The 19271-nt window shown below is 42.3% G+C and overlaps 1 protein-coding gene across 4 annotated transcripts; it reads right to left on the reverse strand.

Moving 5' to 3' along the window:
• Positions 1–325: 325 nt before the first annotated feature.
• On the reverse strand, positions 326–11770 carry sufu (suppressor of fused homolog). 4 transcript variants are annotated; one of them, XM_083694472.1, is made up of 13 exons: positions 11435–11770; positions 10842–10976; positions 9983–10119; positions 8653–8795; positions 8338–8423; positions 7311–7383; positions 6742–6895; positions 6446–6548; positions 4776–4814; positions 4425–4559; positions 3870–4008; positions 2362–2430; positions 326–2170 (listed from the first exon to the last, which is right to left on the reverse strand). In XM_083694472.1, the coding sequence occupies exons 1-13, from the start codon at positions 11581–11583 to the stop codon at positions 2081–2083; spliced, it is 1452 nt and encodes a 483-aa protein (XP_083550598.1). In that variant the 5' UTR covers positions 11584–11770; the 3' UTR covers positions 326–2080. The 4 variants fall into 4 exon arrangements, with proteins under 4 accessions (XP_083550598.1, XP_083550597.1, XP_083550600.1 ...); XM_083694471.1 differs by having other exon boundaries at positions 6742–6898; XM_083694474.1 differs by lacking the exon at positions 4776–4814.
• Positions 11771–19271: the final 7501 nt, after the last annotated feature.

Genomic DNA, 19271 nt, shown 5'->3' on the forward strand with positions numbered 1-19271 from the left:
TGAGGCAGCTGTACATTTAAGGACAATGGCTCATATTGTGGAGGCACATCTGTGATCATTCTCATATTTATATATTCATAGATATTTTGTTTAATATTCAAAGGAGGGTTAGGAGGTAGGGTATGGCTGGTGTTGCTGCTGTAGCTAAGACTTAAAAACAAAACACAAACACTTGTTTAAGACCGCTAAATGTAAATCTCTTGTTCTTTTATGAACAAACATGTTGACATTTTAGGCTTCAACCTGTGCACATGTTCTGTTGCCATCTTGTGTGTCAACAGTAGTCTACAAGACAAAGAATGACCAAGCAGGCATTTAATGACTTTAATGTAAATAACTTTAATGCACTTGGGATTACAAAGGCATAGGCAGTTTAGTGATTCATCATAAAATAATAAAAACACAGTATCACAAAATCACTTCTAAAAAATGCCCTAATAAAAGCTCTTTTTTACATTTTCACTAAGAATAAAAAAAGAGAAAAAAATACTTGTAGAGTACATTTTGTGAAAAACAGGAGGCAACTGTTGAAAAATAACTAAGTCGTTCAACAAGCAATGAATGGAATGCAGTCATGGCGTCAGAAATATCTGTGGGATGCTGGATAAAGAATGACGAGCTAACCTTGATTTAACCAAAGAAATAGAATTAATAGAATTAACCCAGTTTCAGTGGATTGAACCTGATATATGAAAACACAGGAGCAGTAGGCAGTGAATACAGTCTATTCAGAAAATGCATTCAGGTACAGTTGATTTACGTAAATCATTAAGGATAAACTCTTGTGAGGGATACATGAAGGACAGATGACAGGCTTTGGTTTCATAACTAAGAATGTAGTTCAATTAACATGTAGAAACATGTAGAATGGACCTCAGCTTTGATAAGTTCTATTTGATTAGTTCTTTCTTGGTAAAGGGAAAATATTACATGTTGCTACACATCAAATATTTGACAAAGGACACACAATAAAACTAAAGAATTATGTGGTCTGATTGATTTTCACAGAGGCTGGCACTGAATTAAGGTTCAGTCTGTTCGATAAAAACCTAAAATCACAGAATTGTGATCCTGAGACCCAAACAGCTTTGTAACCACTCTGCTCAACTTCTAGCAACTTTGGCATGTCCATACACATACAAGAAACATTGAAAAAGAATGTCCAGCACTTTAAAAACACATGGATACTATACATAGGCCTGCTTTTAAAAGAACACTGTTAAATTGTCACTCTTGTTTTCAAATGGAATGTAGCCCCAGAGAAGTAAACACCATGCTGACCCTTGATCTAAATCAGATGCAGTGAGGGGGATTCCCCTCCAGCCAGGTCTGTCTCTGTGCTCCTCTGCCTTCACACCTAGCAACCCACAGTCATATATGTACTACATACATCTCTCATATATGTACTACATACATCTCTCATATATGTACTACATACATCTCTACATACATATGGCTCTGGCTCATCCCCATTTTGAATCTACCTTGTCTAAATCACCAATGCACCCACTAGCATTCATGTAGTGTGAAATATTGCGTCTTAGGAGCTGGGGCTGTCTGGAATGACAACATCCAGTATTTTGTATCTCTCCCTCCAGTCAACATCCAACCCATGACTCCCATCTACTAGATAACAATCTGGAGAGAGATGTTTCGGCAGTATTTCCAGACATTTCATAAACAGTAAAAGAGTGATGGGCCAGTCTGTGAGGACAGTAAGTCGTCTACAGTCTTAGGCAAGTGACAAAAAGATGAATCCTCCAGATAAAACCCTCCATAATCTTCTGACTGTATCTAGCTGTGGTTCAGTCTCAGGAGTGAGGACAGTGTCAGTGTGGCAGGGTCTGGCAGACCACCGCAGTGGGTCAAGACAGGTCTGAGCCCCAGGCAAGGGAGAGCATCTATAGGTGTAGGCTAGAATGTCTGAGTGTGTTTGTTAGTGTGTGTGTGTGTTTATGTGAGTGTACTATCCTAGTCTCGCCACAAAGATCGGTGTAAGAAAGTGAGGGTGAGAGGGTGAGAGGCTGTGTGTGTGTGTGTGTGTGTGTGTGTGTGTGTGTGTGTGTGTGTGGTCCCAGTCTCACTGCAGAGGGCTGTCGAACACAGAGTCTGGTAGGACAGAGATCTTCAGCTTCTTCTCTGGCCAACTGTACTCCTTCGGTAACTTAGTCTTAAAAAAAGGACGGAGAAAAGCATTTAATGATATCTATCCCCACAGCAAAACTATTTCCATCTTGATGACATAAATAATAACATAGCAACATAGCATGTCAAAGGCTTGCATTTAATATAAAGACTATTAATCGTGTTATAGACTGAAATTAACTTTACTTCTCTAAAGGAGTAAAATGTTTCACCCACCTCCTCACGAGTATTCAGCTCCTGTAGGTCCCCAAGCATCTGTTCAACAAACTCTTCAGTCAGCAATATCTAGAGGGAAGGCAAGAGAGCAAAATTACATACAGTACATGTAGCTAGCAACATGTAGCTCAGAGGCAACATTCTGGCATAATACATCACTCTTAAGGCATTTGCACTGGAAATGTTTTGCAGTTAAGTGGGGAAATAGCCGGATGCTTTTATATTTAACCAGCAGGCTCAATGGGATCATGATACTCTATAATAATAATAGTAATGATGATAATGATGGACCAGTTCAGCACTGTGGAAGATAAAATGGGACAGATTAATGATCTTCCTGCTCTGCGTATGTGTGTGTTAGGGCTGAGAGATATCCAGATTTGTATACCTTCCTGGCAAAATACTCTGGTACCAGTCATTTTTAAATCCAACTGTTGCTAACACTCCAATTTTCACAAGTCTGGCCTATGGTAGAACTGGGTTCTCAAGATTGTCCGCCCAAACCCATTCAAATTTTCGGAGATAAATAATTTGCGAGAAACCGGTAAATTATTTATATGAATAGTGTGACGTGAAATGGAACTGTTAAATCATATTCAGTGTCTAAATCTGGCTTCTCTGCTCTGCTATCTGCATGATCAATCATCAATGCTCACTGTGTGTGTGTGTGTGTGTGTGTGTGTGTGAGCACTGTTGTAGCCTACCGTATTTACTTAGACAAAGTCCTTGCGCACACATTGTTTATGCTGAAAATGTAAACGCAACCTTGAAAGGTAGTTGATACGGTAATACAAAAAAAAATAGCGCTGGGAATGCAGCCGGGCTTCAGCAAAGAGCATTGTTGGGGTGTACTGACAGGTCACTATATCTGATTCTGTATTATGTCTGGACAGAAGCTGGATGGCATAGGCAAGTTTCCCTAGTGACAATAGGGCAAAGTTAGCTGGAAAGCTGGTGATTTTCAATGCAGGTGACACGGTGCTATCTTTACAAAAAACAGGCTTTGTTCAGTCAATTTAGCAAGTTTATTATCCATAACATTTAAGTGAATAAATAAACAACAGGTTACCAACAAAGACGAAAAGATGTGTGTGTGTTGTGGTGTGAATGAGTGGGCTCGAGTTAGGTATTCTTTACACTTTAGAATGACATTTCCAGTTCTGGTGGGAATACCGGGTTACCTGGAACAAAAGCGGTTTATTCTCGAGATGGAAATTTTGTAAAATTACGGGGAAATATTAAATCCTAGTCTGGCCATTTTTTTACTCTCTTCTCCGAGTGCTCAATGATTTATTGTAATTGTTTGCGCTGCCTATTATTATTATTTTACTTGCAATTTTCCTTAATTTCTACACCTCTGTGGCCACCAAAGCTAGTGATGCTAGTGACAAATATTATCAGATACCAGCCCAACCCTAGTGTTGGTCTAACCAGAGTCACTCTAACCAGTGTGTATTGGGACCATGTGGGTGTACCTGCAGCTAGTATGTTCAGGTGTGTGTTTGTACCTGTAGCCAAGGACCGTGGGCTGCATACGGATGTTCCTCGGTAGCAAAGGATCCTTCTACTCCGGTGGATACAAAAGTGATGGCCGTGTCTCCATTTATACTTTTATAGGTGAAGTGTCTCCCATGAAGCAAGCGGCCCCTTCAAACAGAAGAGATGTAGATATTAGAGAAACACAGGCATGTCTGACTTGCTACGTAGGGGTGGACATTGCTGTGGGCTGACAGTGGGAGCTCCCCAGTGTCATTCCTTCTTCCTACCTCCCTCACACAAAGGCCTCTCTGTAAGCTGGCCATGGCCTTGTTCTTTCCCACACAGACACAGATTACATAAACCAGATCCAACTCTGAACCAGCACAATCACAACCAGAGCTGAATACTGGCTCATATTGCTGAAATACAGTCTGTTAGTATCTTTAGAACTACATTTCAAATTCAGTATTCTAATTTTCTTGCATATTGTACTTATTAGAGAAGAAAAGAGGGTCAGAGTCCCTCTGCTTCTTTTGTGTGTGTGTGTGTGTGTGTGTGTGTGTGTGTGTGTGTGTGTCTAGTACCTCAGGCAGAGGGGAAGCAGCGTGCCAGACTCTTGGTTGAACTTAAGATGGACACTCTCCAGTTGTCGTGTGCGCACCAGCTCATGAGGAACAATGGCCGCCGAGCTCTCACTCTCTAGACTGTCCTTCCGACTCCTTAGAGAGAGAAAGATGGGGGGGGGGGGGGGGGGGGGGGAGATGAGGAGAAGAAGGACAGAAAAAAAGAGAGAGAAAAGGGTAGATTGAGTGTGAGAGAAAGACTCAAATGACCATTGATTATCTATGTAGGAACATATTAAGTCCTGCAGTGGCCTGTGTCTCCCAATAAAAGAGATGTTTGGAGACATTTGACATCTCTACGATTGCTCTTACCTTTCATACTGCTGGCTCTGCAAATGGCCCACTGATTGTCTATGGAGAAACCAGGGGGGAAATTTGTACCACATAGAATATCATAGATCGAGATGAGATGGATAACCACCAGTGCTGCCAAAAGGCATATAAATGTGTGGGCCTTCAACCACTACTACCACTACAGTGACAAACAGGCAATGTAAGCTCCCTCCTCCACAAGTGAAATGCAACATTCTTAAGTGATTACCAGCCACTTTCAGAGTGTGATGGGACTCTCCTGGAAGTGAATCTGCTCTGGGAGAGTTAAATGAAACTCCAAGTGAATGGAGCTGAATGAGGAGGTCCGAAAAGTTGCCTGCCATGGTTAGGCCAACTTCCTGGTTGCTTTTAGGACATCATCCTTCTATACAGTGAGACGGCTATACGTAACAAATGGGAATCCATAAGACCACGCCTCTCACTTTGGGGAAAGCTGCAGGGACTTCCCATTAACACCCAGCAAAAATACTCCAAACTTATCCTCATCATTCTCCTAAACCTAACGCTAATGTTGTTTCATCATTAGCCTGCTATGTTGTTTTGGGTGTCGCTAAGAACATATTTGAACAAAATCATTGTACACCATCAGCAAACTGCCACCATGGATGCAGAAAATATGACCTAACATGCTAACAACCGTTACGATAGACTGGTAGTATTAATAACCAGCTAGCATAACTTTTTTTAAGTGTGATGCAGTTGATTGGTGAAGATCACATGGAAATATATCAAGCACAAAATTCATACTGTTACAATTCAAAAAAGTGTTTTATAAACATGTGTTGCTAATGCATGACTTCAGGTTACTTTGACCAGGTTGCTACGGAAGTGTCCCAATGTTTTCTCCAATCTTGACTGAAGTTCCAGTAATTTCGAGTACCCGGATCAGAACGAATTGCCATCTTGCCCCATCCAATTCATCTTAGGCTTATCTCCTTATTATCCAATAGGCTACAAAGAGACCAGAGAGTGCCAGGACAAAGCACAGAGAGTCCCAGATTGAACACAACTTCTATGTATGCATACAATACTAGAAGACACAAGCTTAGGGACAGCTATGAGGTGAAACCTACAATCCCTGACACATTCAAGCCCCAGTGGCTCAGAAACAGACATCTTAACAGTTTAGACTTGGGTCAACTGGGATCACAGCATGGGGGTTCGGGAGGGTCAAGGGATCAATGGAGGATGAGGGTGGAGAATTATCCTGGTACAACCTTGTGCTGATGGTGAGAGAGGTGAGGTGGGGTGGGGTGGGGTGAGCTAAGCTGTACAGTCGTGGGCGAAGGACAGGACAGGAGAAGGACAAAGTGCCTAATTGCAGTGGGACTCAATTGGCGGCAATACTGAGACATGGCTTTGATGATGGCCATTCCTTCCTATTCCCAATATCACCTGCCTCCGCTGCTCTAAAAGGCTTTTGATATCCTGATCATGAACTTCATGTATGAGCAGGAGAAGCATCTCATTGAAAGGTTAATCAAATTGCTCTACCTAGTTATATTTGGTGGCTCGGTCTCAAGCTGCGTTTGGGCAGGGGGCGAAGATAAGCCTTGGGCTAGAGGGTGGGTATGTGGGTATGTAGGTGTGTGTGTGTGTGTGTGTGTGTGTGTGTGTGTGTGTGTGTGTGTGTGTGTGTGTGCACTCACTGGGGTCTCTCGTGGCCCTGTCTCTGGCTGTTGATGGGTGGTAGTGCTGCCTTGGTGTTGAACTCGAGTCCTTTTCTCAGGGCCTCCCGGATCTGCTCAGTGTCTGCAAGGGACAAACAGCACACACACTTAGCACACTATCGCCCAACCTGACACTCTATCCTTACAAATGTCTCTGCTACAAATGGTTTAACAGTAGACCCAGTGATGGCTTTCTTGACTTTCCTAAGCTTAAGATAAGTGGACTAACACATCCTAAAAGTGTGTGTGTGTGTGTGTGTGTGTGTGTGTGTTACCTTTGTCTGATAGTCTCCGTGGCTGGGATCCAATGCAGATAGATCTGCTGTCCTCTTCGTCCTCCGGCGGTCGGCTCAGGTCGTCCCACACACACTTGGCACTGACCCCGCTCAGGTTGGAGCCCTCTGTCTCTATGCCCTGGTCCACTCTCTCCTGCTAGGGATGAGCAACACGCTCACGTTAACACTAGCTCACACAAACACATACATACACACGCATGAATATGATCTGATTACTCTAATATAGTGACTAGTCCAAATATACACACACAACAGTCACAGAAAGTGCACTGTGATGACTGGGCCAGCAGGAGGGGCTGTTTGAACATGGTTTAAAATGTACCTGGAATCTGAATTAGCTAAGCAGTAGTAATAGACAGCAGTCTAAATACATCTTTGAGTAACTGCAGTAGAAATAGAATAAGACCTACACCTGGGCTTAAGATGAGTCAGTGAAACTCAAACTGTTTATCATGTTGTGGCTAGAGTATACCTGACAAATAAATAAATAAAATACTAAATAGCTAAAACAAAACAAAAACAGTCTAAATAACCCAGCAAAGCCTTACTTGTAGGTGTGGGTCGATGTCAAATATGGTCTCTCCTCTTCTCATGTCTGTAATCAACCAGGGACCTCCGGCACTACACACCGAGACAATCATTCACACAAGGCTGACGTGAAATAATTCAGACACAGTTAATGGATTCACCGCAATACTGCTGTTACGTTCCCACTCCTGCATGTGCGTGTGTCCTTGTTGTGTTTTGTGTTTCCTTCTGTTTCTCCCTTATCCTATCATTCTACATTCTCCGTCAGCAATTGGCCATTCGTCCCCGTCATCACTCATCTGTTCTTGTCCGTTTCCTTCAAAATCTCCGCCTGTCTTCCCTTCGAGAGTTGACCTGTTTCTTTGTACTCGTGTGTTAGCTGTCGTCTCGCTGTCCCATTGTTTGTTCGAATCACCTCCGTATTATAGTCTGCATCGTGTTTTCTTTTGTTAGGTTGTAGTCAGTGGTTGTTTAAGTCAAACTTGTTTACTTATTCTTTTTTCTCATAGTTTGTCTCTTTGTTATTTGTACGCCATAAGGGTAAGGTGAATAGGTAGGAGACCCATGGGTTTACATTTCCATCACGTAGGCTTACCTGTTACAATTCACCAGGTTAGGAGTGGGTGCCTCCCTCTGTATGTATTAGTCTAGTGTAGCATAGCATTTTAGCATAGCCTTGATAGTATAGCCTACTATTGCACTAGTTTAGGGGATCACTTTTGTTTATGATTTCTTTGCTTTGGCACCGCTCGTAGTTCCCTTTTCCCCTTGGCGTGTGTCTTGTGTTTGTGTTTGCCCTGAGCAAAATAAATACCTGTAAATTAGTTGGATTTTGGCCTGTTTAATTCCTAAAATAAGTTTGGTGTGCTCCTTTTTGTTGAGACTCCTCTACATCCCCTAGACGTAGACGAGTTTTGATCTAGAGTCGTAACAGGGGAGAAGTACCTGTACACAGCTGCATCTGCCTCAATACATACAGCTGGGCTAGATGATGCTGTGCCGTGTTTGTGTTATGGCTGATCTTTATAGTCCTACTGACTGACTCACACATGAACTCCTCGTAGCAGCTCCAAGATGCCCTGGCCATTCCACTGTTGGGCTGCCTGCAGCTCCTCTGTACACACACCCACAATCTACAGAGGAGGACAAAGCATGTGAATGTGGGGGCTGCATTCAACAACTCTACAGACTTATCTGACATGCCTTATGAGATATGATGTGCATCTTTGACCCTACAGTTTTGCTTAACACAGCTACAACACAGCAATACTTTTTTGTTAGAATTTGAGGTAATGAATGATAAAGAATGAAGGCTACCGGTGCTATAGGCCGGAACTGAAGCCTGGGGTTAGATTTTCTCACCTGCAGGAAGCTAACCAGGCCGAACGGTGTGTGGACAGGCTGAATCTGGGGGTCCTCAGTCAGCAGCATGTGCTGGATGCGAGACTCACTGTTGTCCAGGGGGCTGTGCCACGACACGTGGTCCCCACTGCAAAATGTGTTTTCTGCACGAGACAGGAAAGAGAAGAGGTGAATCTCAATAGCCTAAGGAGACTTGTTCTAGTTACAAAGATTCCCCTCACTGACTCTACAAGGGAACACAGATCTGAGAGAAAGAGGGCAAGAAAAGACTTTTTGTAGAGATAAGAGTTTTTGTAAGAGGTATCCATCCTATTAAGGGGTAATATGCACCCAATCCAGTCATATGATAGAAAAGCGAGAGAGAGGGAGAGAAGGGCCAGGGAGCCAGCATTCATCCAGTTTCAGGGCCCACCCACGAGCAAATTGACCCCAGCTGGGGAACCCCCCCCCCCCAGCCAAACCACCCCTGGATGTATACATTACACACGGCTAGGGGGATTTAAAGGACTTAGCATAGTGAGAGAGACAGACACACAGACATAGAGACACACGCATACACTAATGGGTGGTGGAAACTGGTTTTCTGAAGCCGCAAAAACAATACTGTTTACTGTTCAGATGAGTGTTTACGTACACTTCTCTCAGACAAAGAACGGGAAATAAGACTTCCTGAGAGAAGAACCATGCAGGGGCAAAGTCCTGAAATGGGGGCTATGCATTAGTGCACAGTACACACTTCCACTCATTATACAGCTCACTTTAACCTTTACCAGGAGGTTCTCTGAGTGAGCACACATTCTACTTCACTACAACATCCTGGGTGGGAGTTGTACGGGAGAGGGGTGTAATGAGACCATTGGAAGCTGGGTATGATTAGCCAGGGTGGCCATAGTAGTAGTAGTAGTACGAGTAGCCACTGGGCAGGTTGAGAATTACATCATGTTCCAAGCTCCTAGCCTTCAATTGTGACCTCACTCACCCCATCCCCTCAACACTATCGCAGGCCACCACAACAGGTATAAAATATTAACTGGACTGGACATAGCATTGACAGTCGACAGACTGTGACAAAAACAACCAAACAACACGATGTAGACATGAGATCCTCCCAATTGTTGCTCTAGTCTGAGGGAGGAAGTACATAATTGAATGTGTGCCAACTGCATCTCAAAAAAATAAAAAAGTAAAAAAGTTCAGATGCAAATTATGTTTACATGACAAACTCAGAACTCAAACTCATGACACCACAGAAGCCCATTCAAAACTGGGTCAGTTTGTTTTTTTGACACAATGGAACAAAAGATACATACGTTACATAGCATAACCTTACCTGATTGGAAGACATAACGGGCCAATCCCTGCATGAGTTCAGCCGGCCAGGTTGGGGGTGCCGTCTCTCCCACCTCTCTCTTCAGTCTGAAGGTGAGCTCAAAGCCAAACCCGCTGGGGCCATCCTGACCTGTGAATCTGACACAAACACAAAGACCATAGCACTTCATTCTAAGGTACATTTAACATGTTTGGTACATAACAGAAATTACCTGGTATATGCATAGAAATGAGATGATAGTTAAATGGTAATTAGACAATAGTAACCTGTGGCTTATCTGTTTCTTAAGCATGCTGACACCGCAGAATGTTAAAAGAATGTGTGTGTGCGTGTGTGTGTATGTGGAAGGCTCAGCTAGTCAATAACAACAGTGTTTTATAAAACAATGGAGAACATTGCTTCTCCAATACTGCGTCTCTGTTGGTGGTCTCCATTACAATCTGGGATCCCTGCCTCCTCTGACAATGCCCAAAGAAGTCAAACAGAGTGCCTCTTAAACAAATATTTTCTCTAAATCATCCTATATCACTGTCAATGCTTGGTGTAATGCAACATCAAAACAACTCTAGTCAAGTCAAGTACATATTCCATCTATGCTAACTGTTCTATCTAATCTTACCACCATATCTGCACACCTCACGCCAGAAAGAAAAACGACAGAGATGTTTGGCAAACTTTGATTTTGAGGCGAACTGTCCCTTGAGAGGTGGTAGGATGTTTACATCAGTGTCAAGAAGTTGACCACTTAACACACATCTAGCAATAGTCAGTTTTACAAGTTCTGCCTTCAGGGTCAGTCTGAATCTAACACGGTTTATTTCTACCAGGGGCTTTAGCCCACGGTACTGTAGCTACTTACTCATGAACTCTGTTGTCTCCATACAGGTCGCTGAGTCCAAAGCTGACATAGTGCCAATGCTCCTGAACGTCCTGGGCTGAACATCCCACGTTCCTGTACATACTGATGTAGTCTAACGGATCAGGACCCCCTAACCTGTGAAAAGCATGACGAGAGACGGGTAGACACACGTTAATCAACCATAATGTAGCGACTGAAGTGGAACAGCTGAAAAGGGCAAACTATAAATACTGCGATCTAGCGAGTTGACTACAAAACAAACGGGTGTTCTCACATCAAATGCGGGTCAGTCAAATTGATTTGAAGGAATGGAAGCTTCCAGTTACGGAACGTTGTTAACCACTCACAAACGGAAGTTCCCCATGCCATGCAAACACAATACATACCTTTCTATTGGGAGCTTCTGACCGGTAGGGTCATTCGTGAAAATAGTACTACACACCTGATATTTACAACTAACACGGAACGTTCCCCATGGCATGGAACACTTTCGCTCCAGGGATTCTAGACCCCATATCTTAACAAAAAATAAATAGATTCCAGGGGTCCGACGTAAGCGTATACATAGACATTACTCAGATGTCTCTACTCACCAATATTTAACGATGGCTGTAACTTGTAGCGGGTTCGCCTGATCGGGGTAGAGGCGCCTACATTCCCCGTAAATCGCCTGCAACCCCGGGGGGAACAGCGACGCTATCCCGTGGGCTGGTGCCCCACTGCCAGGCCGCACTTCATCCATCCCAGTCTCAAATAAATGGGAAAGAATAGGCGAAAGTAACCTACCCTTGTCGGGTATATATGGGAGACTCCCTTGACTGATCGGTGATAGATGAAAGAAAGGCACTCTTTTGGCCGACAAATGTTAGAACTTTTTTGGTAGAAAACTTTTCTTGGTAGTTAATGTTTACGACGAAAAAAAACTACTGATCGATCTCTCTCCCTACAACAAGCCTGTTGCGCCCCCAAAGAGAACCTTTCCATGATTGGTCGATTCTGTGAAAGTAGACGTTGACAAGAATTGAGCGACGCGTAATTTATCCTATGAAAGTGATGATTTTAAGTAGGCGGCACTACATTTAGAGCTTTAATTGGCTGTTTTTTTGTCAGTCACTTCTACAAATCCTGTGTGTACATCTCCGAGGACAAGCAACAATGACTTTCTGGGGAAAAAGTTGTCTAAATGCTGAATTTGACTTCACCCCGGCCCAGCGCTATGATATGCTCAATATTCAATTATACTATTAATTTTTTACTGCAACCACGTTTTAGCCGTTTCTAAGGCAAACATCTTACCCATGAGCAAAAATATAGGATCTAGAGTTATTATCAAACAATTTCTGATACTGGTATGTAGTAGACTGTGATCAAATTAATAATCTTAGATGTCCTGCCCCTAGTCTGCATGCAACCTTCACCATAGCCCTTCTGATTTTACTTGGTTTAGGGCGCTCTCTACTGTTTATTATTCTCCAGTAGAACGAGCAATAGGCTATTTGTTTCAGTGTTTAAACTGCTTTTTTGTCTAATGACTTGCTGTAAGGGTAATCACTTCCTATTAAATGAGATAAAGATAAAGACTAGTTCATTGAGATAAGATATGGCAGTTATGACCTTATCATTATTTAGCCTACTTCACATTCATGTTTGCCTGCTGCCTAGATACTGTAACGTTGAAGTCACGTCGTAAAACTGTGTCAGGTTCATAAGGTGTAAACGAGGTATTGGTTTGTTATTTCTGAACTTGCCTGGAAGCCACCTTTCTATCAAATGGAGGTACATTTCATTTTCTAAGAGGCTGATATTTTATTCAGCATTTCAGAATACAGGTGAGCACATTTATGATTGATTGATTGATTGCCATGATATTATTAGAGCTGTCCACAATCGTTGAGTTATTTTTTTCACTTATCTGTGTTCAGACATGAAATCAGTCCTCAAATTTCATCTCACATAAGTGTATTTATTCTTAGGTTTCCTTATTCATATACAGGAACACAATAGCCAGCTGTGGGGGCTCAGAAGAAGGAGAAGAGACGTTCACACAGCTTTATCGACTTTGTCCTTGGTGTAAACCATCTGTTGTTTTGGGTGATGGGCAATGAATCTACCACAGGTTAGGTGTTTAGACAAAATGAGAACTTTTTTGGAGGCCATTTGGTACTGACTCGTGACCCAGAGAAATGTTTATAGGAGACCCACAATCAGAGGGGTTCAAATGGATTCTTAACAGCTGCAGTGTTGATTCTGGGAGTACATTTGTTTCAAGGGCCTATTTATTTGTACCATGATTCATATCTTTGACTACTTTGTTGTGTTGTGTTTCAGCTGAGATGTTGTCTCTGTATGGACAAATATAATCTAAACCAGTTTCTGAGGCCAGGGGACCTTCTCTCATTGTCTCCATACCTCGCCTTCAGGTCATGAACTATTTCTACCCGTATGCATTACCTGCACACAACACCTACAGAGTCATGTATCCCACAGCCAACACCGCACATATGCAATGGTACAATAACTGTCACTACCTTCCACCCATCAATAGCCAGCATCTTCAGCCCTTAAACCTGGTCACTAGTAACATTAGGGGTCCCCATTCATTGGGTCTTACAGAGTACCATCACTACTACAGACCTTCCCCAATGTTTTGGTCTAATCCTTACTGGAACTACCAGTGTGTGTATGCAAACCCTCCTCCCTTGGCTCCAAGGGCTCCTTCTCCACCCAAACCGCAAAGGTTCCAGCAGGCCCAGAGTGGGGCTTGGCCTGAGGGCTTCACCCTGAGAGGGGAGCTGCGCTGGGGGAGGCTTGAGAGGGTGTATGGGCCTCGCAGGGAACTACCAGAGTTTGTAAGGGAGGACCTGAGGAGAGTTTATGGCACCTTCCCTCGGACAGACCTGAGCATCGTCTACCAGGGAGGGGAGTACGTGGTGAGAGGTGACCCCCATGTTGGACAGCAGGAGTACAGAGTGGAGAGAAGAGTGGTCCGACAGGAGGAGAGCCCTGAGGAGCATAGCGTGATAGCGCATAGGAAGTGAGGCAGTGGAGAAGAGGAGGAATGTGAAATTATCATAATGGTGGCATTGAGGATTCCAGCCCAGACAAAACATACCAGCACAGTGCTTTAATGTTTATTTTGTTTATATTGTTTCAGAATTGTCTTATCATTCAGTAGCACAGAATCAAAGGATGTATACTGTATGTTGATTACTGTAAGTCATGTCATGTGGGATCATGTGTAACAACTGATCTATATCGATCAATGTGTGTAACAAACTACTACCTCAGGCTGCTCAACTTCTATAATAGAATAGTGTAACTGTCTCAACTCCTTGATCACATTTACTGGAATAAGCGATAATGGATACTTGGCCTTTCTGGACTAAAAGGCCACTTTAGCATGTGCTACTATACTTTGTTAGATGTCCTGTACTGTATGTTAACATTTGCTTTCTGAGACAGAGAATTACTAATTTGTCTGTTTATTACTCATGCATTAAACCCAGTCAGATCGAACTATAATGGTTATGGACCATCCTGCTGTTGTCTCCATGACTCCAGATTCCATGGAACTACCTCTGAGTCACTTATCACAGAAGTAGATAACACATATTTGTGGTCTGGGCGTGTGGGTTGTGTAAGTTGCATGCCTTGAACCGCATATTTACAGTAAATCAACTGTAATTAAGCACACACCCTGTTTCTCTTTATACAACAGGTTGATCAAATCAAGCATTTGGCAAAAAAAGCACATGGTCTGATTCTCTGTAAGTCATTGATGATAATATATTACATCAACATTGCAAAGTGAAATAGATCATAAGATCAATGCTTTTATCATTAATAGTTTATTCATTCACATAATGTATACATGGGTGATTCTGTTGGGGTCCAGACAAATGAGAAGAGACGTTCAAGAGTTTTGGGCAGTCAAACATTTAGGCTTTTATTGAACAGAATCGATTCAAATCTTTCTCTGGCGCAGCCAGAAGGCATAACTAACTATTTCAGAGCAGAACACACAACTTTATCGACTTTGTCCTTTGTGCAGACCATGTGTTGTTTTGGGTGATAGACAATGAATTAACAACAGGTTAGGTTTTTAGACGAAACAAACAAATGGTTGGAAGTCATATATGGTACTGACTTGTGACCCAGATACATGTTTATAGGAGACTCAAGACACGAAGAAGAAGAGTCCATTGTAGTTGAAAATGAAATCACAGAAATTGTATTTTAAAATATTACATATCAAATTGCATATGCATTTGTCTAGTTGAACAGCAATGTATAGTAAATGCACACATTCAAAACATAATTTCAAAATTGTAACATCATTTGATGAAATTATAGCATCATTTCATGAAATTGGTAGTGACATACAATACAAATATTCTCTTCACAAGAAAATCTTAACATTTTCTCAAATTTGAAATCTCCCTTTATGAAATCCATGTACTGCACTGTCACTTTTCATTTAATTTCCATAGTAACCAAATATACTTGAGATATGAAAACAAAGTTTAAGGTTATTTTGGTGTCACCTTAATATATGTAAAAGAAATGCAAAAATATATTTTTTTCTTCAAAAGGAACCCCTGTGACACAAAAAAAGCCTGTAGTTGCAAAATCGACCACATACAGAAAATATGCCTCAACAACAAACTTCAGCAACTCACTTCATATAATTCTGATGGCATAATTTTTCGATGGCTGTGTACTAGGGATCCATGTCCTCTTGTAGTGTAGATACTGTCATGCTGATAAACAGTGTCATGCCAAAAGAACTGAGCCCATCGATGACACCAAAGACCACCATCTATGGAATTCAGTTCTCAAGGCAGAACACTGCCTCATTCGTACTTGTCTCCATTGAGGCAACAGCACCTTTGCCATCTTTTTAGGTAGTTTGTAGATTTTAGATTTATGGTGTAGTGTCCTCTGTCTGTTACAATCATGCCAGTCTGTAACTCAGCAGACTGAACTTGTTATGCTCAATTCAGAGCAAATACCATCACAGTTGAGGCTGATAAATTGCACTGGAACAATCATTGGCAACAGACTAGTGAAACAATGACAAACAGCTTATCACTCTCAGTTTCACCCTACAGTGACCTTCCCTATTTATTTCTGGAGAAAGGCAGTAGGATGATGTTAACAGATAACAACACCTCTTCCTCCTCAAACCCCCATATCTGATCCAAGTTCATTGATACATCTCCCCCTAATGGCTAAAGGTTAGGATTGGAGGATGATAAACGTATCCTACATCTGTGCATACAGGCAATGTCTACATAGATCGATGCCAAAGGATGTCTAAATAATCCATCTCAAGCACAGGATTCCAGGAAATGTTTCACAACCACTCTGAAGACAGTAAACAGAGAAGAAAGACAGTCCTGGTATTCTGATGCAAGTGCTGAATGTGATACATCATGCATACAGTAGAGCACTGGTCAGGCCAGAAGATGACTAATCATAGTTAACAGCACTGCAGTACAGTACAGTACAATACTTATTTATAAACATATCTTTTAATTCACAAAGGTAGAGAGATGTTTAATCCTGTTCAAGAATTGACAGTGAGACTTCAGTCAGAACTTCAGTGTTATTTCTGTCACAGTGGTTTATAGAGCATCGGTGCATTCCTGAAGAGAGAGACACAAACACACACACACACACACACACACACACACACACACACACACACACACACACACACACACACACACACACACACACACACACACACACACACACACACACAGTGAACTTTGTGAGAAAGACCACAGAGCTTGTTCAAGAAACTCTTGCCTTCCCATCAGTTGTACTGAGCATCAACTGGTCTATCTGCCTGAAACAGACTAAATGAAAGCCCCCACACATGTATCATGGAGGACCAGAGTCCCAGCTTTTACCCAATCAGAGATTAACCCCTTCCCCTACACCTGGGAATGGTTCTTCATAGATCTGCCAGGATCAGACTGATGTAATCAAAAGAGTTGAAACTCCATATAGCACTCAAGCAGCTTAAATGTAATTCCTGCCAATTTGCTTACAACCCACCCAGTTCATTCAGATCTATGAGGAGGCATCATGAAGGGTAGGGTATGTGCCTGGTCGAAGACTTCGCAACTTCGCAAAATAATTTTTTGTCTGTCCATATCTTTTATCTTTCATCTATCATTAAATGTCTAATAACAACAGCTCTTAATAAGCCCCTATTACAGCACATACACAATACTCACACATGCTAATAGTTCAGTATGTTTGTTACCCAAATACTTACAACAGACTACATTTCGGTAACTTACCAGACACTTCATTCAGGGCAAGAATTTCTTCTTAGTGCCTTTCCAAGAGACAGTGCTCTTGCCAGTTCAAAATCAAACACACAATAATGACCCCCCCACCCCCCACCAACCAATGACAGTTATAGATGTCCCAATCCGGCAGCTGTTGTACAGCTTTCCAGTTAGATGGAAAGACAATAGGCAATTGTGTTTCTGTTCATGATCCACCTGCATTGTCCAGACTGCTCTCCACTGTCTTCACTGTCCCATAGATACAGGAGTCACTGTCTGGCATTCAGAGAAAGGACTCTTAAATACCACTCCCCTGCACAACAACCTCCCTCTCTCTCTCTCTGTCTCTCTGTTTTTCTCTCCCCCTCTCTCCTTCTCTCTCCGTACGGTAAGCCTGGCAGTCACTTCCCAGTAACAAGGAAACAGTGGGAGTGAGCTGCACGCCCCCTCGCAGTGAATCAACGCAGAGCAGTTTCTGAGGAAAACCATCTGACAGACCCTGCCCTTGGTTACCATAAAGCAGCGAGGGGAAAGGCTCGGCCTAGTGAGGAAGCAGGAATTCCCCCGCAGCTCAAGAACAGCTGCACAGGGGAGACATGACAAGGCAGATGGTGGGGAACACACCTAGGTTGGTATCTGTGTGTGTATACATGAGTGTGTATGTGTGTACAGTACAGCTGTGTGTGTGTGTGTGTGTGTGTGTGTGGGTGTGTGGGTGTGGGTGTGTGAAAAGGAAATGGAAATTCAATGTACATGTAGAGTAAAGATTGAGTTGGTGACACAAACGTGGTTTCCACGAAACTTACAACACACTGTCAGCGGTATTCTGAGTAAGTGTTTTTCACATAATGTTGAAAGTACATTTAGCTGTACATTGCATCATTGACATACAGATAAAGTGTATGGGGTGGAGGTGGGAGAGTGATCAGTACATCTAGACATGCTCCTAAAAAAGAACATTTGTTCCTACAGTAGTGCATGTTAAATGGCCCTTAAGAGATGATGTGTAGCATTTGTGAAGTGTCAGATTACTAAAGCAAAATTAGGTCCTTAATCTGTTCCTGGCCACAGTACATTACCACAGAGAAATATAAGGGCCATGTATGATGTTTACTGTGTGATTATTATGACATAATTATAAATCCACTAATTTCCTGATCATGTTTTTTTCAGGTATTCAGGTGTAACAAGCCTTGAGTGATTGTGCACTGCTTGTTGAAACTCCCGGGGAACCCCCCCTGCTGTCCCTCTGGTTGTCTTCGGCCGACTTCCGTGATTGAGTTTTAAAGGGAATTCCACTCTGCACTTTACTGGATGTCAGTGGTCGACTTCCCTTCCCATACAGCTTCAGGCCCATTATATTTAGAATGAGAACTAAAGTCATTTACAGTAAAAATGTGGTTATTTTAACACTTTGCAGGGTTTCATGAGGACGTATTTGATGTGACCTCTCCTATGAATGCTGAAACATATGCTGACATATTGACACTGTATTTCAGTTAGGGTTGGTTGAGATATATATACAACAATATCGTTCATTGCTGAAGTACGGTGGAGACATACTACTTTAATATTGTATATCGCCCCAACCCTAAATTCAGTTTTTATTTACATCAGATGATAAACAAAATTAACAGTTTGTTTATACAGAGGAGAGCAGAAGATAACTAAATAAATTGAAGGTGAAATCACTCAGGAGGACCCAGCATTAAAGCGAACCACAGACCCCACAGAATCCCACTATTGATGTGCAGTGACTCTAGAATCCACTTTCAGACTACGTCCTTGGGCTGGTGGGATAAGTTGCAATTGACATTTTGTGGCGGACTTCAGAAACAAGCCTGGCTTTCATGCTGCTGTTTGAACACTGGGGAAATCGCCTGCAAAGGTCACTGAGCCCATTTCCTCTCCTTCCCCCCTATGCTTCTAAAGACCTTTAACGCTTCTCTGTGCTTTTCTCCTGCACTTCAGTTACTGGCAGCCATATTCAAATGTTCTATATGGGAAGTGAGAGAGGGTGTATGTGACCAAAGGCCAAAGGCAAGATGAGACAGCATCTTTTTCCTTTGTATATTCATATTGCAACTAATTTACTCATTCATTTAACCACTCCCACATGTTCCAA

This window comes from Argentina silus, assembly GCF_951799395.1.
Source record: "Argentina silus genome assembly, chromosome: X".
In the NCBI taxonomy this organism is placed as follows: domain Eukaryota; kingdom Metazoa; phylum Chordata; class Actinopteri; order Argentiniformes; family Argentinidae; genus Argentina; species Argentina silus.

Coding starts and splice junctions, on each gene's coding strand:
- sufu (XM_083694471.1), bottom strand. CDS start 11,583: ATGGATGAAGTGCGGCCTGGCAGTGGGGCACCAGCCCACGGGATAGCG. Junction 10,120..10,841: donor GGAGACAACAGAGTTCATGA/GTAAGTAGCTAC, acceptor TGTTTGTGTCAG/ATTCACAGGTCAGGATGGCC. Junction 7,384..8,337: donor CTGCTACGAGGAGTTCATGT/GTGAGTCAGTCA, acceptor CTCGGTGTGTAG/TGCCGGAGGTCCCTGGTTGA.